The 18,927-nt window shown below is 40.2% G+C and overlaps 2 protein-coding genes across 2 annotated transcripts in view; both read right to left on the reverse strand.

Annotated features, from left to right (window-relative positions):
• Positions 1-18,927, reverse strand: part of LOC146480958 (uncharacterized) — a 153,859-nt gene that overhangs the window by 59,380 nt on the left and 75,552 nt on the right. The window lies entirely within an intron of this gene.
• Positions 1,136-18,770, reverse strand: LOC146480961 (putative glycoprotein hormone G-protein coupled receptor). The gene is made up of 8 exons (XM_085108650.1): positions 18,445-18,770; positions 15,491-15,562; positions 13,171-13,242; positions 12,283-12,348; positions 11,211-11,282; positions 10,643-10,714; positions 6,398-6,466; positions 1,136-5,964 (listed from the first exon to the last, which is right to left on the reverse strand). Exons 1-8 carry the CDS (start codon positions 18,621-18,623, stop codon positions 3,837-3,839), a joined length of 2,730 nt encoding a protein of 909 aa, XP_084964776.1. The 5' UTR covers positions 18,624-18,770; the 3' UTR covers positions 1,136-3,836.

Below are 18,927 nucleotides of genomic sequence, written 5' to 3' on the forward strand. Positions count from 1 at the left end.
ATGCTCATGAAATTTATCAAAAACTTTTTTCTCAATCAAGAAAAGCGCTATGTCGTCCTGATCGTTACATGGGTGCAAACTTCGTAATGCACTTCTTTCCGTTTAGAAGACGAGAACGCCGTATTTAAAAAGGCTTTATTAAAAGTACTCGCATTTCTGCGCCAATTTAAGCCCCCAAGATTTCTAATCTTCCGCCCTTCCCCCCTCCGAGGTTGAGCAAATGAAATAGTTGGCGGGAATCGGGTTTTCTCGCTAAGAAAGACTACGGTTCTTCTTTTCCACACGAATGTCAGTGTTCGTTCAGCCGAGCCCGAGGCAGCTGAAGCTCAATATAGGTAACGAAGACTCTGGGTTTGGGATTATCGTTCTCCTTCCCTCGTTTCCAGTAACTCACAACCTCAGGGAAAAGTCCTGGAAAATGCGGTTGAGGCTCTCGTTCCAGACCGGTGAGAACTCTAGCCTGCAGAACAGGCGTTATTTATTTATTTGTTTTCAGGCGATCGCGGGGCGCCGCGCGTGAAAAAAAAAATAACGCCTGTTCTGCAGGCTGTGAGAACTCTTTCCACCCTCCCGGAGCGAGAAGAAAAGACCCTGGGAATGAGATTGAACATGTGGCGTCTGGCTGGTTGTAACCAAAAAACAAGAACCAAGTTATCGTGATCTTGTTTCCAGGGTTTTGGAGCAGGCCCGTTTCTCGAAAGTCACGATGACTTACCGGGCCTGTAAGCATTTATAGATTGGTGATACTGGCTTCTACAGAAAATCTGCTTCACCCTTCAACCTCTAAATATCAAAGAACAAATTCTCCTATCTTGTCCCAATACTTTTCTTATAAAAGTACCTGGGAGAAGTTATTAAATTATCAGGAGAGTTCACCTTGGAGGATCATATCCTAAATTCTCATGACCTCAGGGGTTGAATAAGGATTGATGTTACAAGGAGAAATTTGATGCTGATCATTTTTAGGGCCTTAAGGGTTAATGTGCGTTTTCATAACTTTAGAAACATTTCCAACGTTAGCTTTCAAAACCAATAAAAATTGAATACCCGTTAAGAAAAATTGTGCACGTACGTGACAATTTTCGATACCGTTCACGGGACTTCCCTGGAGAGAAAAATATGCACGTTGATTTCCCCGTATAAAGTAGATTTTATTTCTTTTCCTGGAATATTCAATTTAGTAACTTGCTCGTTATACTTCTGCCTCAATATGAGTCCAAATTTACTCTTAATTCGAACGAATCAACAACTTACTAGCGTATATCATCTGTACTGTAAGCGTATCTGCATGTCTTTCTTCTCTTTTTTACCTACTTGTATTGATTTTAGTCTTGAGGGCTACAAGTTCATTGGTGTTGAACACTATTATGTATTACCCTCGCTACATCAATTAAAGTCTCTACCACTACAACTACCTACTTATATACATGTTGCGCAAGTTTGCGTTTGTTACATTTGTTCCCACAGAATACCTACGCTATTGTTCGTGTTTATTTCAGATTTTGTGACACTTTTTTTCAGCGGCCCCATGTCAGAGACTTGGCACGAGCACCGTCACTACGTAGCCTGTGAACAAGCTCCCAAGTGGGGTATAGGGCGAAAAGAAAAATCGGCGAGAGCGCGGTATGGGGCGTTCCCCCTCCTCTTCGAGCTTGATTTTTGTCTTCGCCCTAGACCCCAATTGGGAGCCCTTTCACAGGCTATCCCTACGCAGCCCTAGTGGCACGTCAACGGACAGATAATTAACTATGTGCGAGAGAATATAATTATAAGGTTTCCTTTTGTACCTCGTAATAGTTAATGTAGGTGTTTAAATCTGTAAATAGAGAGCTAAAGCACAGACGTTCGTGAGCCAAGGACGGCAACCGGAAGTCGAATGTTTCCTTTTATAGCTCGTTTTTGCTCCTCACAAAAGACGGGAAAAGCTCTTTTGGACGTCTGTGGCTTGATGTTACAAACGTGATGGCATCAAAACGCTCCAAAAAGGAAAAAAAAATCGACTTTCGGTTGCCGTCCGTGGCTCACGAACGTCTGTGCTGTAGGAAGTCACTTCAACCTGTCCTGCCCAGATCTATTTTTAATTTACTCGGATCCTCCTATTTTAACACTACCGGTGGTCCCCCCCCCCCACCCCCTCCCTCACGAAAACTTAAACGCCGCAGACGTTTGCTATAGAAAAGGCGTTTATCTCGAACATTCATACACAATGCAAAATGTGGCAAAATTGTGATGTTTTGTCAACAACCTTTTTACACACATTTAATTTTCAAACGTGTTACGTGATTTGTTTTGTTTGTTTGTTTGTTTTGTCAGTTCCGGAATTAACCATGGAAATAAATAATGAACGCCCGTCATAATTAAACGTCTCTCTCGGCGTTTAATCGAGTACTGAAAAAGGGGAATGACCGCAAGAATCACACAGGCATGTGGTGCCGAATTCATGAACTAAGGTTCGCTAAGAATAAGCTACTCGTTCGTGCAATAAACGATATCAAAACCTATAACCTAACGTCGGAAACAATACCTAGAGTATGCTTCAGCTAGCAGCTATAATTATCATCGCTACTGTAACAATATATTAAACAAAGGAGTGTTATTAACATGAGCGTTTACACACATGTACTGACAAGGTTTTTGTTGCGGTATGAGATATCTTCACACTACCGCTCAAAAACCGTTTTGAAAACTGTGTAAGTACAAGTCTTATTTGGGATCGAGCGTGAGTGCTCGCGAAGCAAATCGCGGCTTCCTGGATGTATGATATCGGCGTCCAGAATGAACATGTCGACCCGGTCCGGTACAGTTGTCTGGAGTGCCTCCTGTTTAGCCGAAATTGTTGGATCAAAAAGTATCCGGACAGATCATATTATATTTTTAAAAGGCAGCTAAACGATCTGGTAACACAGGACCTTTTAAAGGAGAAGTGTCACCGATTTTTACTGTGCCTTTGAATAGCGAAAAAAACCATACTTGTATCGATGAAAATGTTAAAATAACGGTTCAATATTGTTAACAATTACTCTACAAGTATGCATAACTGAAGGTAGTATTTGTTATCTTTTACTGCGGATGGCTTGGATGGAAATGGATTATAACTTGAAAACATTGGCCAATTTTTTCAACTTCTTCCTGTGTATTTTGGAGAAATTGCTAATAACTGATTTATAGTTTGTTCTTTGTGGGAGAAATCAGTTAATATTTTCCTCCCGATGTTCTACTAACAATTTCATGTTAGAAGGAGGGTTCTGTGTTAAATATTTGAGTGGCTTTGATCAAAATACAGCAAAATCTCTGTGACAGTGTCCCTTTAAGCGTTTTGTTTTAATGTTCTCGTTAACGTTGGGTTCCCTTTGTAATTGAATTTAGCGCCACAAAACCAGGATGAACTTATACGTTATACCACCATCACGTGAATAGCTCTTTAACTGGTATATTTGTTGGGTTACCTGTGAACCATTAGTACATAGCACAGTACACCCAGTCAACAGTTCTGGCGTTGATTCGTGTTTATATAGGAAGACAATTGAACTAAGTTTGCCTTGAAGTTCAGGAGAACAGTGTGAGCAGCGAGTCCATCTCGCAATGATCGAAACCAATTGCCTTGTCAGAAAAACGCACATACAGCGCCGTTTCATTGTTCATTAGACCTTTTTGTTTAATGACGATCTCCTCATTATAGTAATCTTCGTCGTTATCGGCGACCATCGCCGGTGATTGGTGATCGTAGTTTGCCGAAATCACACCTGATGCCCTTTGACTTTATTGTGCTCATTGTATGTATTGCACGATCGTAAGCGTTAAGTTTTCCAACACTACGATAACTCTATTTTCACGTCTTATTTCTGTCCCACTCTTTGCAGGTCATCCCGAAAAGACACGGATTGTTTTTTCGACCTTTTCTCCGCAAGTTGTCCCTCCACTGCGTGAAAACTGTCAACGCTACGAGCCCGAGAAAGTTGTGGCGTGTTTTCAACTGACAAGTCAGGTGAATCTTCGCGCGAGTCCTTTGGAGATTCTGCCCTCGCTGCTTCGTCGAAAAACACCTCATCGTTGCCAGGGCTCACTGGTGATACCTCGCCGAAGCCCGGGTTACCAACACCTTTCATAGGGATGTACTCATGCGCAAGAGGACCACAATTTCCATTCTCGTAGGCGTTCCCTTTCGTGAACCCGTTTCCTGAAGGTCGTATATCTGTGGTAGCAGACGTGGCGGAAACCTGAGAGATGCGTTTTAACCTCGTGTCATCTTCGGCTATCGTCGATCGCTTTGTGCGTGACCGTGAGTAGATCAGAGAGGAGAGGGTGCCTTTGTAACGCAACGCTCGTGTGTGACAGAACCCGAAGCGACTTAAGAGAGAGAAGAATTCGCGTTTGAAGGCTTTGGTGAAGAAGGCATAGAGGAACGGGTTGCATAGACTGTTGAGCGGGAAGAAAAATACGAGTAGGAACTTGGATTCCTCCACTCCGATTAGCGGTGTGCCAAAAGCTGCTAGTAAACCAATAAGAGCAATAGGCGTCCAACAGACAAAGTCAGTGAACACCAACAGCGCCATGCGTTTAGCCACTTTTGCGTCATTTCGTTGTGGGGCTCCTTCAACGGGTCCAGGTCCCACAACAACCTGGAACATTTTCGCGTACAAACCCGCGATGATCAGAAAGGTACCAAAGTTCAGCACCAAAACGACAACCACATACGCCAAGGCACCTTTGGTGTCCGAGTTAAAGGGCAAACAAATGGCGACGCTTTGGTAGCTGTTGACCCCGACGAGAGGGAGAGTAGCCATGAGAAGGGCGAAGAACCAACCGGCGACCATGATTTTCACCGCTTTACGAAGCGACAGTCGGTAGTTTATTTCCATGGCGTAAACGATCGCGAAAAATCTCTCAATTGTGATAACTGTTAAGGTGTACACGGACAGCTCTGTGGAGAATACAGCAAGAAAACCCGCAATGTTGCATCCAGCGCCATATTGCCAAACCTTGACATAGTTATAATACTGTCCTGAAGTGTTCAGTGAGACACACACGAGAAGGAAGATGTACAAACCAAGGCAGAAGTCCGCGAAGGCTAGATTGCTCATTAGAAAACGGTGCACATTAAGTCGGCGATCGCTCGACAGCATGACAAACACTACCACAAGGTTCGCTATCAAAGCAATGCATCCTACCAAAAACGAAACTATGGTTAGCCATTTTGCACCCATGATATCCTCACACGGGTTGTAAGCGTCGTTCTTTGGTAAGCAAATCACTTTCCCAGGGGGTGGTTCTGTAACTATGGGGAGACTGCTGTTTGGCGTTTTTTCGTGAGCGATTGTACCGGGATTAGTGACTGTACCGGTCAAAAAGCCACCAGGGTTGAATCCCCCGCCCCCAGGAAATCCTCCACCGCTAGATCCGGAAGTAGTTACCCCTGGGGGTGACACAGTTCCGGGTAAAAATCCACCACCCCCCGGAAATCCTCCACCATTAGACCCGGAGGTGGTAGTTCCTCCAGAGCGGTTGTTGACTGTTGGTGCTACTGTACCAAACCCTGCCAAGTCTCGACGCCTTCTTTTTCCCCACGGACTTCTCTTCGTAGTCAATGCAGGGGTCGTTATATTATTTCGTTCACTTGAGTTGCGCGCGGCTGTAGTCGTAATACGCATGGTAACAGGGGTGGTAGTAGAAGATTCACTGGTGATTATCACGGGATTATCTGTCACACTCTTCGAAAAGGCAGAAGGTGAAGACGATGAAGGAAAATTGTTCCCATTTTCGCCCCGCCTGGCAAAGTCGCGTTGATATGTCCCCAGATGAAAGGCACAGCAAAGGAAAGAGTTATACTGGCTGACATGAACCTCACGGATGCTTTTTAGCCCGGGCGGGATGGACCAAAAGTTCTCAACCTCTTTAAGGTCAAGTGTCTTTAAATGTTCAAGTCCGATTGAGGGCAGCGAGGTGATCTTTGTCCCTTTTAAGAATCTGAAACGAAGTGGACGAGAACTGTTCAGAATCAATGAAAGATTTAGTGCTTCTTCTAGTAAGTCTTGTTAAGCCAAGCACTCTAATCAATCTCAACAGATGTATATAACCCAATGAACCAATCAGAATTGGTTTTTGATTTGTTTTTATCTGATTAAGAGAGAAAATCCAATCACTGAGTTTACTAGTGGAGCAAAACCAATGCCAAAGCGAAATACCTTTCGGCACTCAATTGAAACCTCTCTCAAGAGTCGCGTAATGACAATTTAAAATGGCGCTAAAAATCGTTGGAAACTTACAAGTCACCAAATTTCTGTTGTGCATTTTCTTGTTTTGCTTTTACAATAGTGCCTCCTGAAACTAGGTCCGCTTTTGGGATTTGTTACGTACATATATTTTTCGTTGATGCTTAGAGCTACTCGTGAAAACTTACAGGTGCTGTAGATTTGAATCCGTGAATGCGTTGTCGTCTATTCTTGATAACGAGGAGTATTGTAGAGTCCTAAACGGGTAAGAGGTTACAGTTTAGCACAAAATCCGTTAAAGTTCAAGTGACAAGTGTCGCGTTGCGTGTTTGCCTTCTTATGTTCCAGTTTGGTTAAGGGGGTCGAAGGGAGTTGTTGTTGTTGATGATGATGATGATGATGATGATGATGATGATGATGATGATGTGCAACAGGTAAGTGATTAGTTTCTAAAGAAACTGCAGTGCTGCGTTGCCTGGTGGGGAAGTGAAAACGAGTATTTGGTTTTATCAACTAAGTTGATAAGTTAATTTGGCCAACATAAAGAGATTCGATTATTCGATATGGAGAAATGCAATTTGATGTAGCGGTTAAAGGTGGGAACACACTGTTTCATCTTCGTTACTGTTTAATCTCATCGAGCTTTCAATCAAGCCAAAAACAATAAAAATGACATCCTAGCTTCGTAATGAATAGTCTTGGGTATTAATCTTTAATATATTTTTCATGATCTTTGGGACTTTTTATAAAGACGAAGAACGGATAGAAGACTGAATTTTAGAAAGAGAACTGGCAACCGCGAACTTAAGGAGGCTCCAGGCAGTTTTTTGGGACTTATGGTGGAAGTTTTGAAATTACAATCTCGCATGCAAGAGAAACTTCGATCTCCTTCACACTACTTCATCATTTCAAAATATGATCAAAGTTAATTTTCTCATCGGTTTCCAAGCAACAGCTATTACCATGGCAACGGAAGCGCATAGCCTCTCATATTAAACATTGTCCATTATCTCGAAATCTAGTCCGACACTTTATGACGAAACTTTAGGGATTTAAACTACTCAATCTAGACAACTTGTAGGCGAAATTAGAAAAAAATCTGTAAGAGCGTTTTCAAGTAAATAATGAATCAATTTTTACGAGGTGATTTTGTTTATTCCAGCATTTTTCACCAATATCTCTGGCAAAATAAAACTTGACACTTTGTCTTTTCTGTCAAAGGGTCTTTCCTGATAGCAAAACATTCTAAATGTATATTGAGCTTCATGGGTGTCTCCGATTTTAAGATATTTATGTTTGAAAACAGTGAAAACAAAGCGCAGATGAATGAAAAAGTTTCTAGTTTGCATAAATCGAGATATCTTTAAAATACCCCGGCAGATTTTTCTGTTTAATTACAAGCGGTTAGAGTAAGAATTCTTTTCGATATTCACGCAAGTTTTAGGCTCAAGAACCGAAACCGGTGTTAGATAAGAAGGTTGAATCTTGGTCAAGTTTCAGTCGTTATTTGCTTTCTCCGAACAAGAATTTTATTTTGTTTGTCCCGGTCTATTCCACTGCTATTCACGTGCTGTGAATATTTATGATTACGTGAAGTCGTGCAAAAGGTAACATTTACATAAATATATGCTCCTGCTTCTCAAGTCTTCCATTGTAAATTTTACCTTTTGCACGACTTCCCGTTATGATAAATATTCAAAACACGTGAATAGCAGTGAAATAGACCGGGACAAACAAAATAAAATTCTTGTTCGGAGAAAGCAAATAATGACTGAAACTTGACCAAGATTCAACCTTCTTATCTAACACCAATTTCGGTTCCTGAGCCTAAAACTTGCGTAGATATCGAAAAGAAATATTACTTTAACCGCTTGTAATTTAACAGAAAAATCTGTGGGGGCATTTTAAAGATATCTCGATTTATGCAAAGTAGAAACTTTTTCATTCATCTGCGCTTTATTTTCACTGTTTTCAAACATAAATATCTTAAAATCGGAGACACCCATGAAGCTCAATATACATTTAGAATGTTTTGCTATCAGGAAAGACCCTTTGACAGAAAAGACAAAGTGTCAAGTTTTATTTTGCCAGAGATATTGGTGAAAAATGCTGGAATAAACAAAATCACCTCGTAAAAATTGATTCATTATTTACTTGAAAACGCTCTTACAGATTTTTTTCTAATTTCGCCTACAGGTTGTCTAGATTGAGTAGTTTAAATCCCTAAAGTTTCGTCATTAAGTGTCGGACTAGATTTCGAGATAATGGACAATGTTTAAAATGAGAGGCTATGCGCTTCCGTTGCTATGGTAATAGCGGTTGCTTGGAAACCGATGAGAAAATTAACTTTGATCATATGATAAAATGATGATGTAGTATGAAGGAGATCGAAGTTTCTCGTGTATGCGGGATTGTAATTTCAAAACTTCCATTAGTCCAAAAAAACTGCCTCGAGCTTCCTTAAACACAGACGTTTCTGAGCCACAGCCGGCGCGGAAGCTAATATTCATTTCGCTGGTTCGCTTTGCTTCTAGAAAAGACAGCTCTTGTTTCGGTGGCCGATATCTTGGTCATTACAGATAACAAGGCATCAAAATGAATCAAAAGGGAATAAAAGATGTAACTTCCGTATGCCATCTGTGGCGCATGTAAGTCGGTGCGTAGAGGTGCGTTTTCTTTTGCAAAATCAAAGATCAGATGAATAAACACAATTCCGAATTATTTATAGCTTTACTTTATCCCATTCTCGGCGTTTACCTTTGTTATAGATAGGTAAACGAACTGCTAAATGCGTGCGCTTTTTTCGCCTTGTTCACAAGACTCAACTTAACTTCGCAACGTGATACCACGCTATTGTGAAGATGAGTTCCGCCATGCAGGGCTCCTTCTTCCGCATATTTGTTTTCTAAAGATTACCCCTCAACGACATTGCTGCAAATAACAATGCTAACAATACTGCAATTTGATCAAGAAAGTGTCCCCAATTAATGCTCTGCACTAAATACATTAGTCCCTTGCACAAAGGTATTTTTTATACAGCTTTTCTTCATCCATGGCCGGTTCTCGGCGCGTTTGCTTTTATTTATAGAGAGTTAAACGAACTGCTAAACAGGAGCGTTTGTTTCGCATTGTTCACAAGACTTAACCTAATTTTGCAAATTTGATACCACGCTATTGTGAAGACGAATTCCGCCAGAGCTCCTTCTTCCGCATATTTGTGTACGCAACGATGTTTATGGCTAACCGCAAAACCTCTAGCAGTCACGTTTTCGTGTAAGTCGCTTAACTCAGCTTAACATGCCTTATGAATGTTATCTTCTAGACAATTAATTACTTGTTTAATTATCTATTTACCAAATGTTTATAGACGTAAATGAGTTTGTCCAATAGTTACGTGTTTCCTGATTTACTTACTTATCTTATCTTTTAGGGCCTAAAGGAAAATTACTTGTGCAATTCTAGTGTTTAAATAATAAAGTCTGCGATCATCATCATCATCATCATCATCATCACCATTATTATTAATTAGTGTTACAGATATACAAACAAAGTGTTTATTTGTCATTTCTTGTTAACTAAAACATCAAAAAGGCATCTATTTAATTTTTTTCCCGCTGGATGAAGCGCCAACGCTGAGCATTAGGGAGTTTAAGAAGCTACCACGGCGAACGCAACAAGAATGCCACAAAACAATAGGATTTAATGCGAAAAACAAAGGCTCTGCACGTGCGTTATAAATTTTGGTACCTTTCTTCACTGTACTCAGCCAAAAAACAGGGAGCTTAAGCAAAGACGACGGCAACGGCAACGAAAACGAAAACGTCGCCCGAAAATATATCTTTATTTCATTTGTGCTACTTCGCGATCATTTCAATTAACTTGCTCAACTTTTACAAAAATGGTGAACTATCCAGGAACCAAATTGGTAGGAGGGGCGTACAAGTAAAGAAAGAAAATGAGAAATTCACCGTCGTGCGTTCACGTTCTCCACAAAACCTTTAATGTGGTCATTTCACTTTCTTGTTTTGCAGAGGACGGCAAAGAAATGTACCAAAATGTAAAACGCACGTGCAGAGCGATTGTTTTTGTTCATTAAACCTATTGTTTTGCGGCGTTGTCGTTGCCGTCGCCGTCGTCGTCGCTTAAGCTCCCTTAACGTGAAAATACGTGAGAAGACGTGAGTACATAACGGTAAATTTTTCATTCTTTTCTCAACTTGAATGCCTTTCCCACCTGTACTGTTTCTGGACATTTCGTCCATATTGATGACATTGTACAAGTTGAACGAGTTACAATAATAGCAAAATAGTACAAGTAACGCGAACTTAAAAGACTTCGTAAACGAATTAGTGTGGACGGGGGCTAAATTTGGGTTTTTCAAAAGAAACGCACCCTTTATATCAATTAAGTGGAGATATAAAAGAACCACTCACAGATTCAAAAGTTTCTTGTTGTTGCTAAACATGTAGGCTGGAATTTCTGTGATAAGTGTGTTGTCTAATTCTCTGCAAGAAAAAAAAAAGACACAAAAATAAGAGATTTCCTTTTAACCTGAGTATACTAAGGGTGCGTTCGATTGACCCTATTCCGGAATAGGAATACATACAACGATGACAAGAAATCCCTCATAAGAGGTTTTAGGAGTTACTGGAGTACGAGACGGCTCTTAAATTATCATGCATCAGCAATAGTTTGCAGAATTGGCCTCCCAAATTTCTTAAAAAGAGAAATTTAACAGCTATTCCGCTTATTTTTATTCCGGAACCTAAGTACTAACTGATCCAAGCGATAACCTTGAAAACAGGTTTCACATCATTAAAAATATTGTTGCTTTTTTTTAAAATAATATTTTAAAGGTTTGTACCTTGAAATCGTCGTTTCCTTTTTTTAAATTTATTCAATCTATACTAACTACAGGGTCGCCAAACCCTGTAAGCCTCTTGGTTCAATCAACAAAACTGTTCAGTGAATTGTATCCAAAGACTTGATTCGTTTACTTACAATTCCACCAATTCCGGTAAATTTTTAAGTGACGTTCGCGACAATTCTCTGATGTTGTTGTTGTTTAGGAATCTGAAAGGAAAAACAATGTGGGAAAAAGGATATCATTAGGCCCCACCTTTTCAAAGCAGACTACTATCTATGAAAACGAATGTTTGGCTTTTAATATCAACAGTAGACTGGAAGAAGTCCCTTCCTGATTAGTCGAGAGGGTGCGCTCACAGCGCAGCGAGACTGGAGCGAGGAGAAATAAACGAGAAGAGACTGGGGGAGAGGCCTTTCTCCCGCCTTTCCCCATGCCCCCATCCGCTCGTTTGCTCCAGTTTTTTCGCGCTCGGCTATTTCACGCGACCTCTCGACTATCCAGAGTTGATAAGGTCATTTGGCCGCCGTAAAGAGCGTCATCCCTTCGCCAGGGCGTATCCGAAGAGCTAACGCTCGAAACATGAGCACTTTAATCTCTTTGCAGTGGACAAATTACCTTAGCAACTCTGCGGATAAACTAAACATTCGTTCTCACTCTCTACTGACGCATACCTCCCCCCACCCCTCCCCCCCATCTATTGTGCATACAGCCAACCCATAACACGGTCGTACATGTGCTATGGCTGGCCCGGAAGAAACAGTACCTTCTTCCCCTGACTAGATGGAAACAAACTAACTCTTTTCCTCAGTCATTAGGCTATTTGTAACTTAGCAAAACAAACAAGCATATTTCAGTTTACCCGTCAACATTCCAACCACTATTTTGTCGAGTAAATGGAGGGTATGAACAAACAAACAACACAATTCCACCTTTTAATAGCTTTTTCTCGGGTAACTTTGTTACCGGCAATTGACCAATTGAAGTCATACTTTTCGGAAGCATTGCCGTCACAAGATATCTCTTGAACTTCAGTCTAATAACAGATTTTAATAGCTGTCACGCGGCTGCTAACCGACCAATCAGTGCGAACGTAGCAGCATGTGGGTTTATTGATGCTGAAACATCAATACTATGAAATTGGAAATGAGCGCCCCCCGTGAAAGGAAATACGGTAACCAAGGTATTGAAGGACACAATTTGACTCACAGTTGTTTTAAAGTTGATTTGGCCTTGAAAACAGGAAATTTTTCCAGTCTGTTGTGGTTTAAATTTCTGAAAAGGAATGGAGAAAACATGAAATATAAAATGGACTCGTAATATTACAGCGGAACGCAGAAAGTAGAGAGAAAGAAAGAAAGAAGATTATTCTAAGGTGAGGTCGAAACTTTTTATGTGGTTTAAGGGACGGTGCCCCCGAATACAAAGGTAGTTTTGACCCGTTTATGGCTATGCAGGAAAAGAAGATCTTGGTAGGGGCTGTAGGAACCCAAAAAAGAAAACTGGGAGTAAACGCACATTTTTCAGAGATAATGAAGAACCAATAAATCGAGAAAGCTTTTTAAAAAATTAATACAAAAGAATAAATGGCATTTCCCCCCCGAATTGAAGCTTTGAAATTATCTTTGAAAAAAGTGTGCAGGTTACCAAAAATTTTCGGTTAAGATTCCAATAACTCTTGCTTGCTGAAATCTGCTTTTGCCGTAAAGTGATAAGCCGGGCAAAAATACCTCTTTATTAGAAAGCACTTTCTTTCAACTGAGAAACCCGGAGAGTTTCTCAGAACATTGCGAGATGTACAGAACGTGTTCGCAGTGGCAAAATGAGTCACCGACCTAAGTCCTAACAGTGATCAGCATCAAATTTCTCCTTGTAATATCAATGTTTATTTAACCCCTGAGGTCATGAGAATTAAGGATATGATCAACCAAGGTGAATTTTCTTTATATTTTAATAACTGCTCCCAGGTACTCTTCAGTTTGAAAAGAGTATGGGGAGAAGATAGGAGAATTTGTTCTTTGATATTATGGGTTAAAAGGTTAAACTACAGAGCAATCTTTTCTTTGTGTTAGAATGTGACTTATGATTAATACTTACATTTCAAATAGTTTTGCAAGGCCATCAAATGCCCCCTCTTCTATGTTGCTTATTTTATTGTTACTCAGAATTCTGCAGAGCAAATGGAGAGAATTTTAATCAGTTTTAACGCCCGCTCCACACGTATGATCAGATTTAATTAAGAACACGTTTTCAGAAGGGTTAACGTACACACGAATGCGTTTTCATTCGAGAAGACTACTTTCGGGAGACTTCTCCTTCTGTCGAGTACACCTGTGCCATAGCTTGGCAAACTACATCTGTGTCAATAAATAACCTTTTACAAAAATATTCCCCTGGGTTAGCGTTTTTAAAAATCTCCGTCGTCGTTAACGGGTGGAGGGATGGGATGGCCAAAGCATTTTGTACAAAATCTTGTGAACGGAAAGCTTAACCGCGTAAAAATAAAAAACGATTACGCGTGGACTATAGGGACTAAGATACGTGCAACGCTGTCTGAATTTAACTTCTTTTCTTGCGACGCTATTGGAGGGGGCGGCTGAAGGTTGATAATACCATGAGTGACTTAGAAAGACCTCTGGCAAAACTGTTTAAGTACCACAGGTGCCAAGTAGAATTAATGCTTAAGCCAAACTTGGGTCGGTTACCTACGTTTGATCCTGGTCGATGTCTGCTGCACGCTTTAGCTCGAAGTGTCTAATTAGTTCTTTGCATGATTAAATACTGTTTTTCTTTACCGGATCTTACAAATAGCTTCTCTTAGCAGAGTTGGTGCGAGCCAAGCCAATTGTTATGAAGTTAAATATTGCTATTGTTATTGAATATTGTAGTTTTAGCGTTAAGTACTCTTAATTGCGTTATGCTAAAAAAAGTTTGTATCCGTCATGCCGGTCTTGTGATTTAAGGTTGTTCAAGGTCTTGTTAGCCCGCACACGTCTTTCCGGCACAACTTCTAGGATGTGTTGGCTATTTTGAATGTAGGCGTGTTTGGGCTCTAGCCACTGAACCTTGGCTTTGGCCACGATGAGAGCTCTAGTTTTGACTAATTTTACTTTTTAATTGTTTTTTTTTTTCTGAGATCTTCATTGAATAAGCTCGCTATTTGCCTGTGTTGTCACTAAGAAGTAGTTAGCTTTCTCCCAAGGTACTTCCTACATTTCTCAAAGAGTTTCATGGATCGGCAACCCAAACATGTCCACACGTCAGATATGACTGTGTACTCTTGAAATAAACTTATGACTTGCAGTTGTGTTGAAGTTGTAGTTGAGTTGTCAGTTAAATCCTGAGGAAAGCTTTAAGAAAACCTAAGAAGATTCTCGGTATCTTTTCCTCTGCGAGTTGCTTACTGAGTGCGGTCAACTTCGACGTTGGGGAGGAAAGATTGCATGACGAACCAAAAGAGCGTGTGCGAGGGAGGCTAACACCCTCGGGACCGCGAGTTAGTGTCATTAAGTGGGGATTACACCTAAACGCCATTTTTCCGCCACTTGACATGGCTTTAATGGGAATATCTCGCTCACGTTTCAAGCAATCCAAAAACCCTATCATCATCCCGTGAATCTGTGTTGTGGGGTAATTTGTGAATTTTTGGGTGATTTTTGGGTATACTTGGGAGGAGTAGTTTTTCTAAAAGGATTGGTAAAATTAAGAGAAATGAGAAATCTTGAAGATTTAGTGAAGTTTTAAAATTAGAATTTGTAGTTAATAATTAATAGACGGACACCAAGTTAGTCCACTAGCAACCTGGGATGCTCTTGCGTGGGTATCAACTGTCTGTTGGTGTTCCAAAAATCATTTTCTTTCTTTCATCTCTTCTTAAAACCTCTTCAATTTTCATTCAAATTTAGGTGTAATGCCCCCTTAATAGCGAGAATCCGTAATAGCGCGGGAATTTATTTCAGTCAAACGTCTGTAATTTAGTTTTTCCAGGGATTTAGCTGCTGTCCGTATTAGCGAGTTGTCCGCAATAGTGAGGTGTCCACAAGGCGAGAGTTGACTGTATGATATGGGGTCTAAAAAAAATGGTGCATAGAAACAATCTGAACCAAAAAGTATGAAGAGTGCACGCGAAGTACGGCCTCGTAAAATGCTCCGTCATATAAAGTCATATAAAGCGCGGTTGCGGTTGCCCGCAAGTCTGTTAGCACTAAATATTACAAACTTTGAAGCAAAAGTTAACCAAGATTTAGTTCTGTTCATTCAAAAGAGGATTGTTTTGCTACTTTGTGGTTTTTGTTTTGTTAAAATTTGGACCAAATAAGGTTCTTCTTTCCTTCAATAAATTACCACAGTACCCGCTCACAACTGAATATAAGTCAAGCCAAGATTTGCAATAAATCAAAGAACGCCAAATACATACAATATTGCTATCTTCTTCCGTTTCTGTAGTACTCCAGCTGGGATGTTGAAAATAGATGACTCCATTATGTGCCTGAAATAACAAAGAAACCAAAAGTATGTAAAACAAATTAAAAGGCAATTACAACCTGTCAAACCCTTGTTTTTCAACAATAAATTCGACGAACCAAGAAGCACGTGTTGGGGAAGAAAAAAAAAAAAGGCCTTTACACGTGTACGTACCAACGCCTTTTGTTCTTTTTGTTAAAGAATCTGATCTTCCGGATACTTCTGAACATAACCCAATTTGTCCCGAAGATATTTAACAATTAAATTATGAGCTCGAGATTTCTATCGCGTGATAGTTGATGAAAAGAAATTTTCAACAGCGTTTCACTAACATCTATTAACCCTGATCTGGGAGTGAATTATAATTTATTCATTTAACTAGCTATTTCAACGCGAAATTTCCAATACGGCACTGCTAGTATAAATCGAGTCCATTACCTAAATAAAAGTCACTTGATAGTGAACAATATACTGAGAAGAAATTTGCATAGTCTGGCTATCCACGAGATCTGCGGATGTGCAACTCGCGCAAAATAGACCCTTCCTTTTTTTTTTTTTTTTTCAACTCTTATATGGACCAGTTAACGAATATCCATCGACATTTCTGGAAAGAGCGCCTTAAAATTAATCAACTTGCCAAGCGTGAATTTGATATGCCAGAAGCGAGCGAAGATACAGCTCTGCAAAGTCGCAAAAGTTTACAGACGTTTGTAAGGCGGGAGGCACAATCTTGCCCCCCCCCCCCCCCCCCCATACAACCGTCTAAAATCTTGCGACTTTGCGGATGCATATCCTCGTTAGTTTTCAACCTATCACTCTCAAACTTGCCAACTTTATTGTTTTTAAGACGTTCTTTCCAGCGGTGTCGGTGGATTTTCGCTAACTGTTCCATGTCCAGAGTTTAACAAAACTTAACCGTGGAAGGATCTATGCATCAGTGAAAGTTGAAAGATAAACGTTCGCTATACAAAACAGCGATAAGGTTCGACTTAAACTCAACTTGTAAAGTGTAAACAGCTGCATGTCAGGACTACAGAGTGTCGCCTTAGAAGCAACTAAAGAATTATTTTTTTGTTTTGTTTTACTACCAAGCCAATTAACCCAATTTCCTCAAAACAACAGTACAGCTCTTTTAGAATGTCACCCGTTTCCAAACCGAAGGAAAGGCGTATGTTTATCCTCAGTCATTTAAAAATCTGAAAACATTTCCACTTTTCAATTTAAAATGTTTTCTCTAAGGACAATACGCGAGACTTAGCATGATGGTAAACGAAAATATGCTCTTTCTGGTGGCTGTATTGATTCGCACCTCGTTTGAACTGAATTTAATAAGGACGGCGACTTAAACATTGGTTCGCAAACTACGCGAGGGGTCTTTTCAATATATTATTTACAGATATGAAGTGGAATCTCATTGGATACGTTTCTCTGTAAAGCAAATTAAACTAGCTTCGAGTTGGCAAAACAGCCTGAAATGGTTTGTATGTCGTGTTGTACAAACATGCACCAATTGAAATATCGTCCGTCGTTTCCAAATGGTATATGGCCGACAGCTGGTCGTTAACAAATTTTCTACTGTATTGCCGCGCGCGTTTGGCCATTATATAAAGCGCTACAGAATGCCTTCAGTAACTTTATAAAAGAACTGGTCAACACAAAGAAGAATTTTATGAACTAGTCTTTTGTGGGAACAAATCTCATGCTGTGTTAAGGTTTAAAGTCTGTGGTTAAAATATTATCAAGGACAAAGGATAGTATTGAACACGAACAGGTGCTGTGAGCTTTGAATGGTATCCAGGAGGAAGTACAGTATGCGAGAGGTGGCCTTTTGTAGCCTTTAGGGTAAACAGTAGCTATTTGAATTTTTTTCAATATTTTTAGCACTAGTTCATTCAGTCGAAATCTAGGCATATTTTCGAAATAAGCAGATGTACGTGTTATGTAAAAATACTTTTAAGGAGCTTATTTCCTATATTGATAAAAAGTGAATAATAGCACGATTCAGCCAAACGCGCCAATTCCTGTAGTTGCAAAGCAATTCTTAGAAACAACGCGTCGACCTAATTCGATTTTCAGAAAACCTAGGAAATAAGAATATACGTGAAACAGGAAAGTTTAGTTGTGCAATCAAGTGTAAACTGACCATTGAGGCTTGTGTAACTTATTTTAAGAGCTTCCATCCGCGTGAGTAATTCTTTTTTAAACAAAAGTAAACAGTGCAACAACAGAATTAACAGAGCTGTGTTCAGGAGCACGTCCGAGTAAATATTGGCCAAGAATCATGTACACGGACTCTTTTAACATGTGCATGTGAACTTCCGTCTACCGATAACAAAAGACGTTTTTCAAAGACATGGATTTGATAGAATTGACCGCGATTGCGAAATACCACGAGGGATCTTAGCTGTATCACTTACATACGTTGGAATGAATAACAAACAGCTGCTCAAAACAGTCATGGCCATCGATCTACATACAGAGATGCCCCTGTTGATTCACTTTGGCGAGGCAGGACATGTTCTAAACTTCCAAGTTTCTTTGTGCAAAGTAATTAAAAGCTCTCAAAATATAAATGTAGATTTGCAAAACACTGTTTACGTGCGCGAAACCTGACTCGTCTCAGGCCGTAAAGCTTTGTCCCGGACGAAAATATCACCCTCGGTTCACCTCTATAATCTTCAGCTGAAACACAAGCCTCAGCTTTCGACTTCCGTATTGAAAAGCTTCATTTCTATTCTAAAATAATGATCACAAAACGTACTCATGAAAAGGTTTTATAATGGCCACATTTAATGGTTAGGAGTAGGACATCATTGGATTTCAAGGGACGACAGTGACACAACTCGATAGACACTAATGGCATGATTGAAGCATCGTGAGAGCTAAGATTACGTAAATAACACTTACAGGCTTCTTGTGTTGGCTGGCAAATCCTTTAGTGAGGGGAAAGAGCTCAGACCACTGCAATGAAGGTCCACGGACTCATTCATCAGATTCATGAAGCCAATACAATGGCAGTTTTTGGGGCATCCTTGTCCTTCCGTTGGCACGGCAAGAAGCAAAACAGCTAGCAGAGTAGCAATCATCTTGCACGGTAGTTGAACACGGAACCTCGCCAGCGTGTAGTTTCAGTTATATGCTGCAAGTTTCAAAACATAGAATATGACAACTGTGAAGAAGTCACCAACATCCGCTGTTCGCAAATTGATTTCCTGTGTTCCTGAAGGTAGAACAAGATATTCAGGAAATTTGATCGATGTGTCACGAGAAAATTCACCAACAGTGCAAGTGGCATGTCAATCAAACGTTTTATGCCACATATACATAATGCGAGGGATAATAACCAGTTGTATTATATAACGTGCGGGTACCCCTGTTTTGCCCTGAGGA

This window comes from Pavona decussata, unplaced genomic scaffold (genome assembly GCF_977016875.1).
Source record: "Pavona decussata unplaced genomic scaffold, jaPavDecu1.1 SCAFFOLD_51, whole genome shotgun sequence".
NCBI lineage: Eukaryota > Metazoa > Cnidaria > Anthozoa > Scleractinia > Agariciidae > Pavona > Pavona decussata.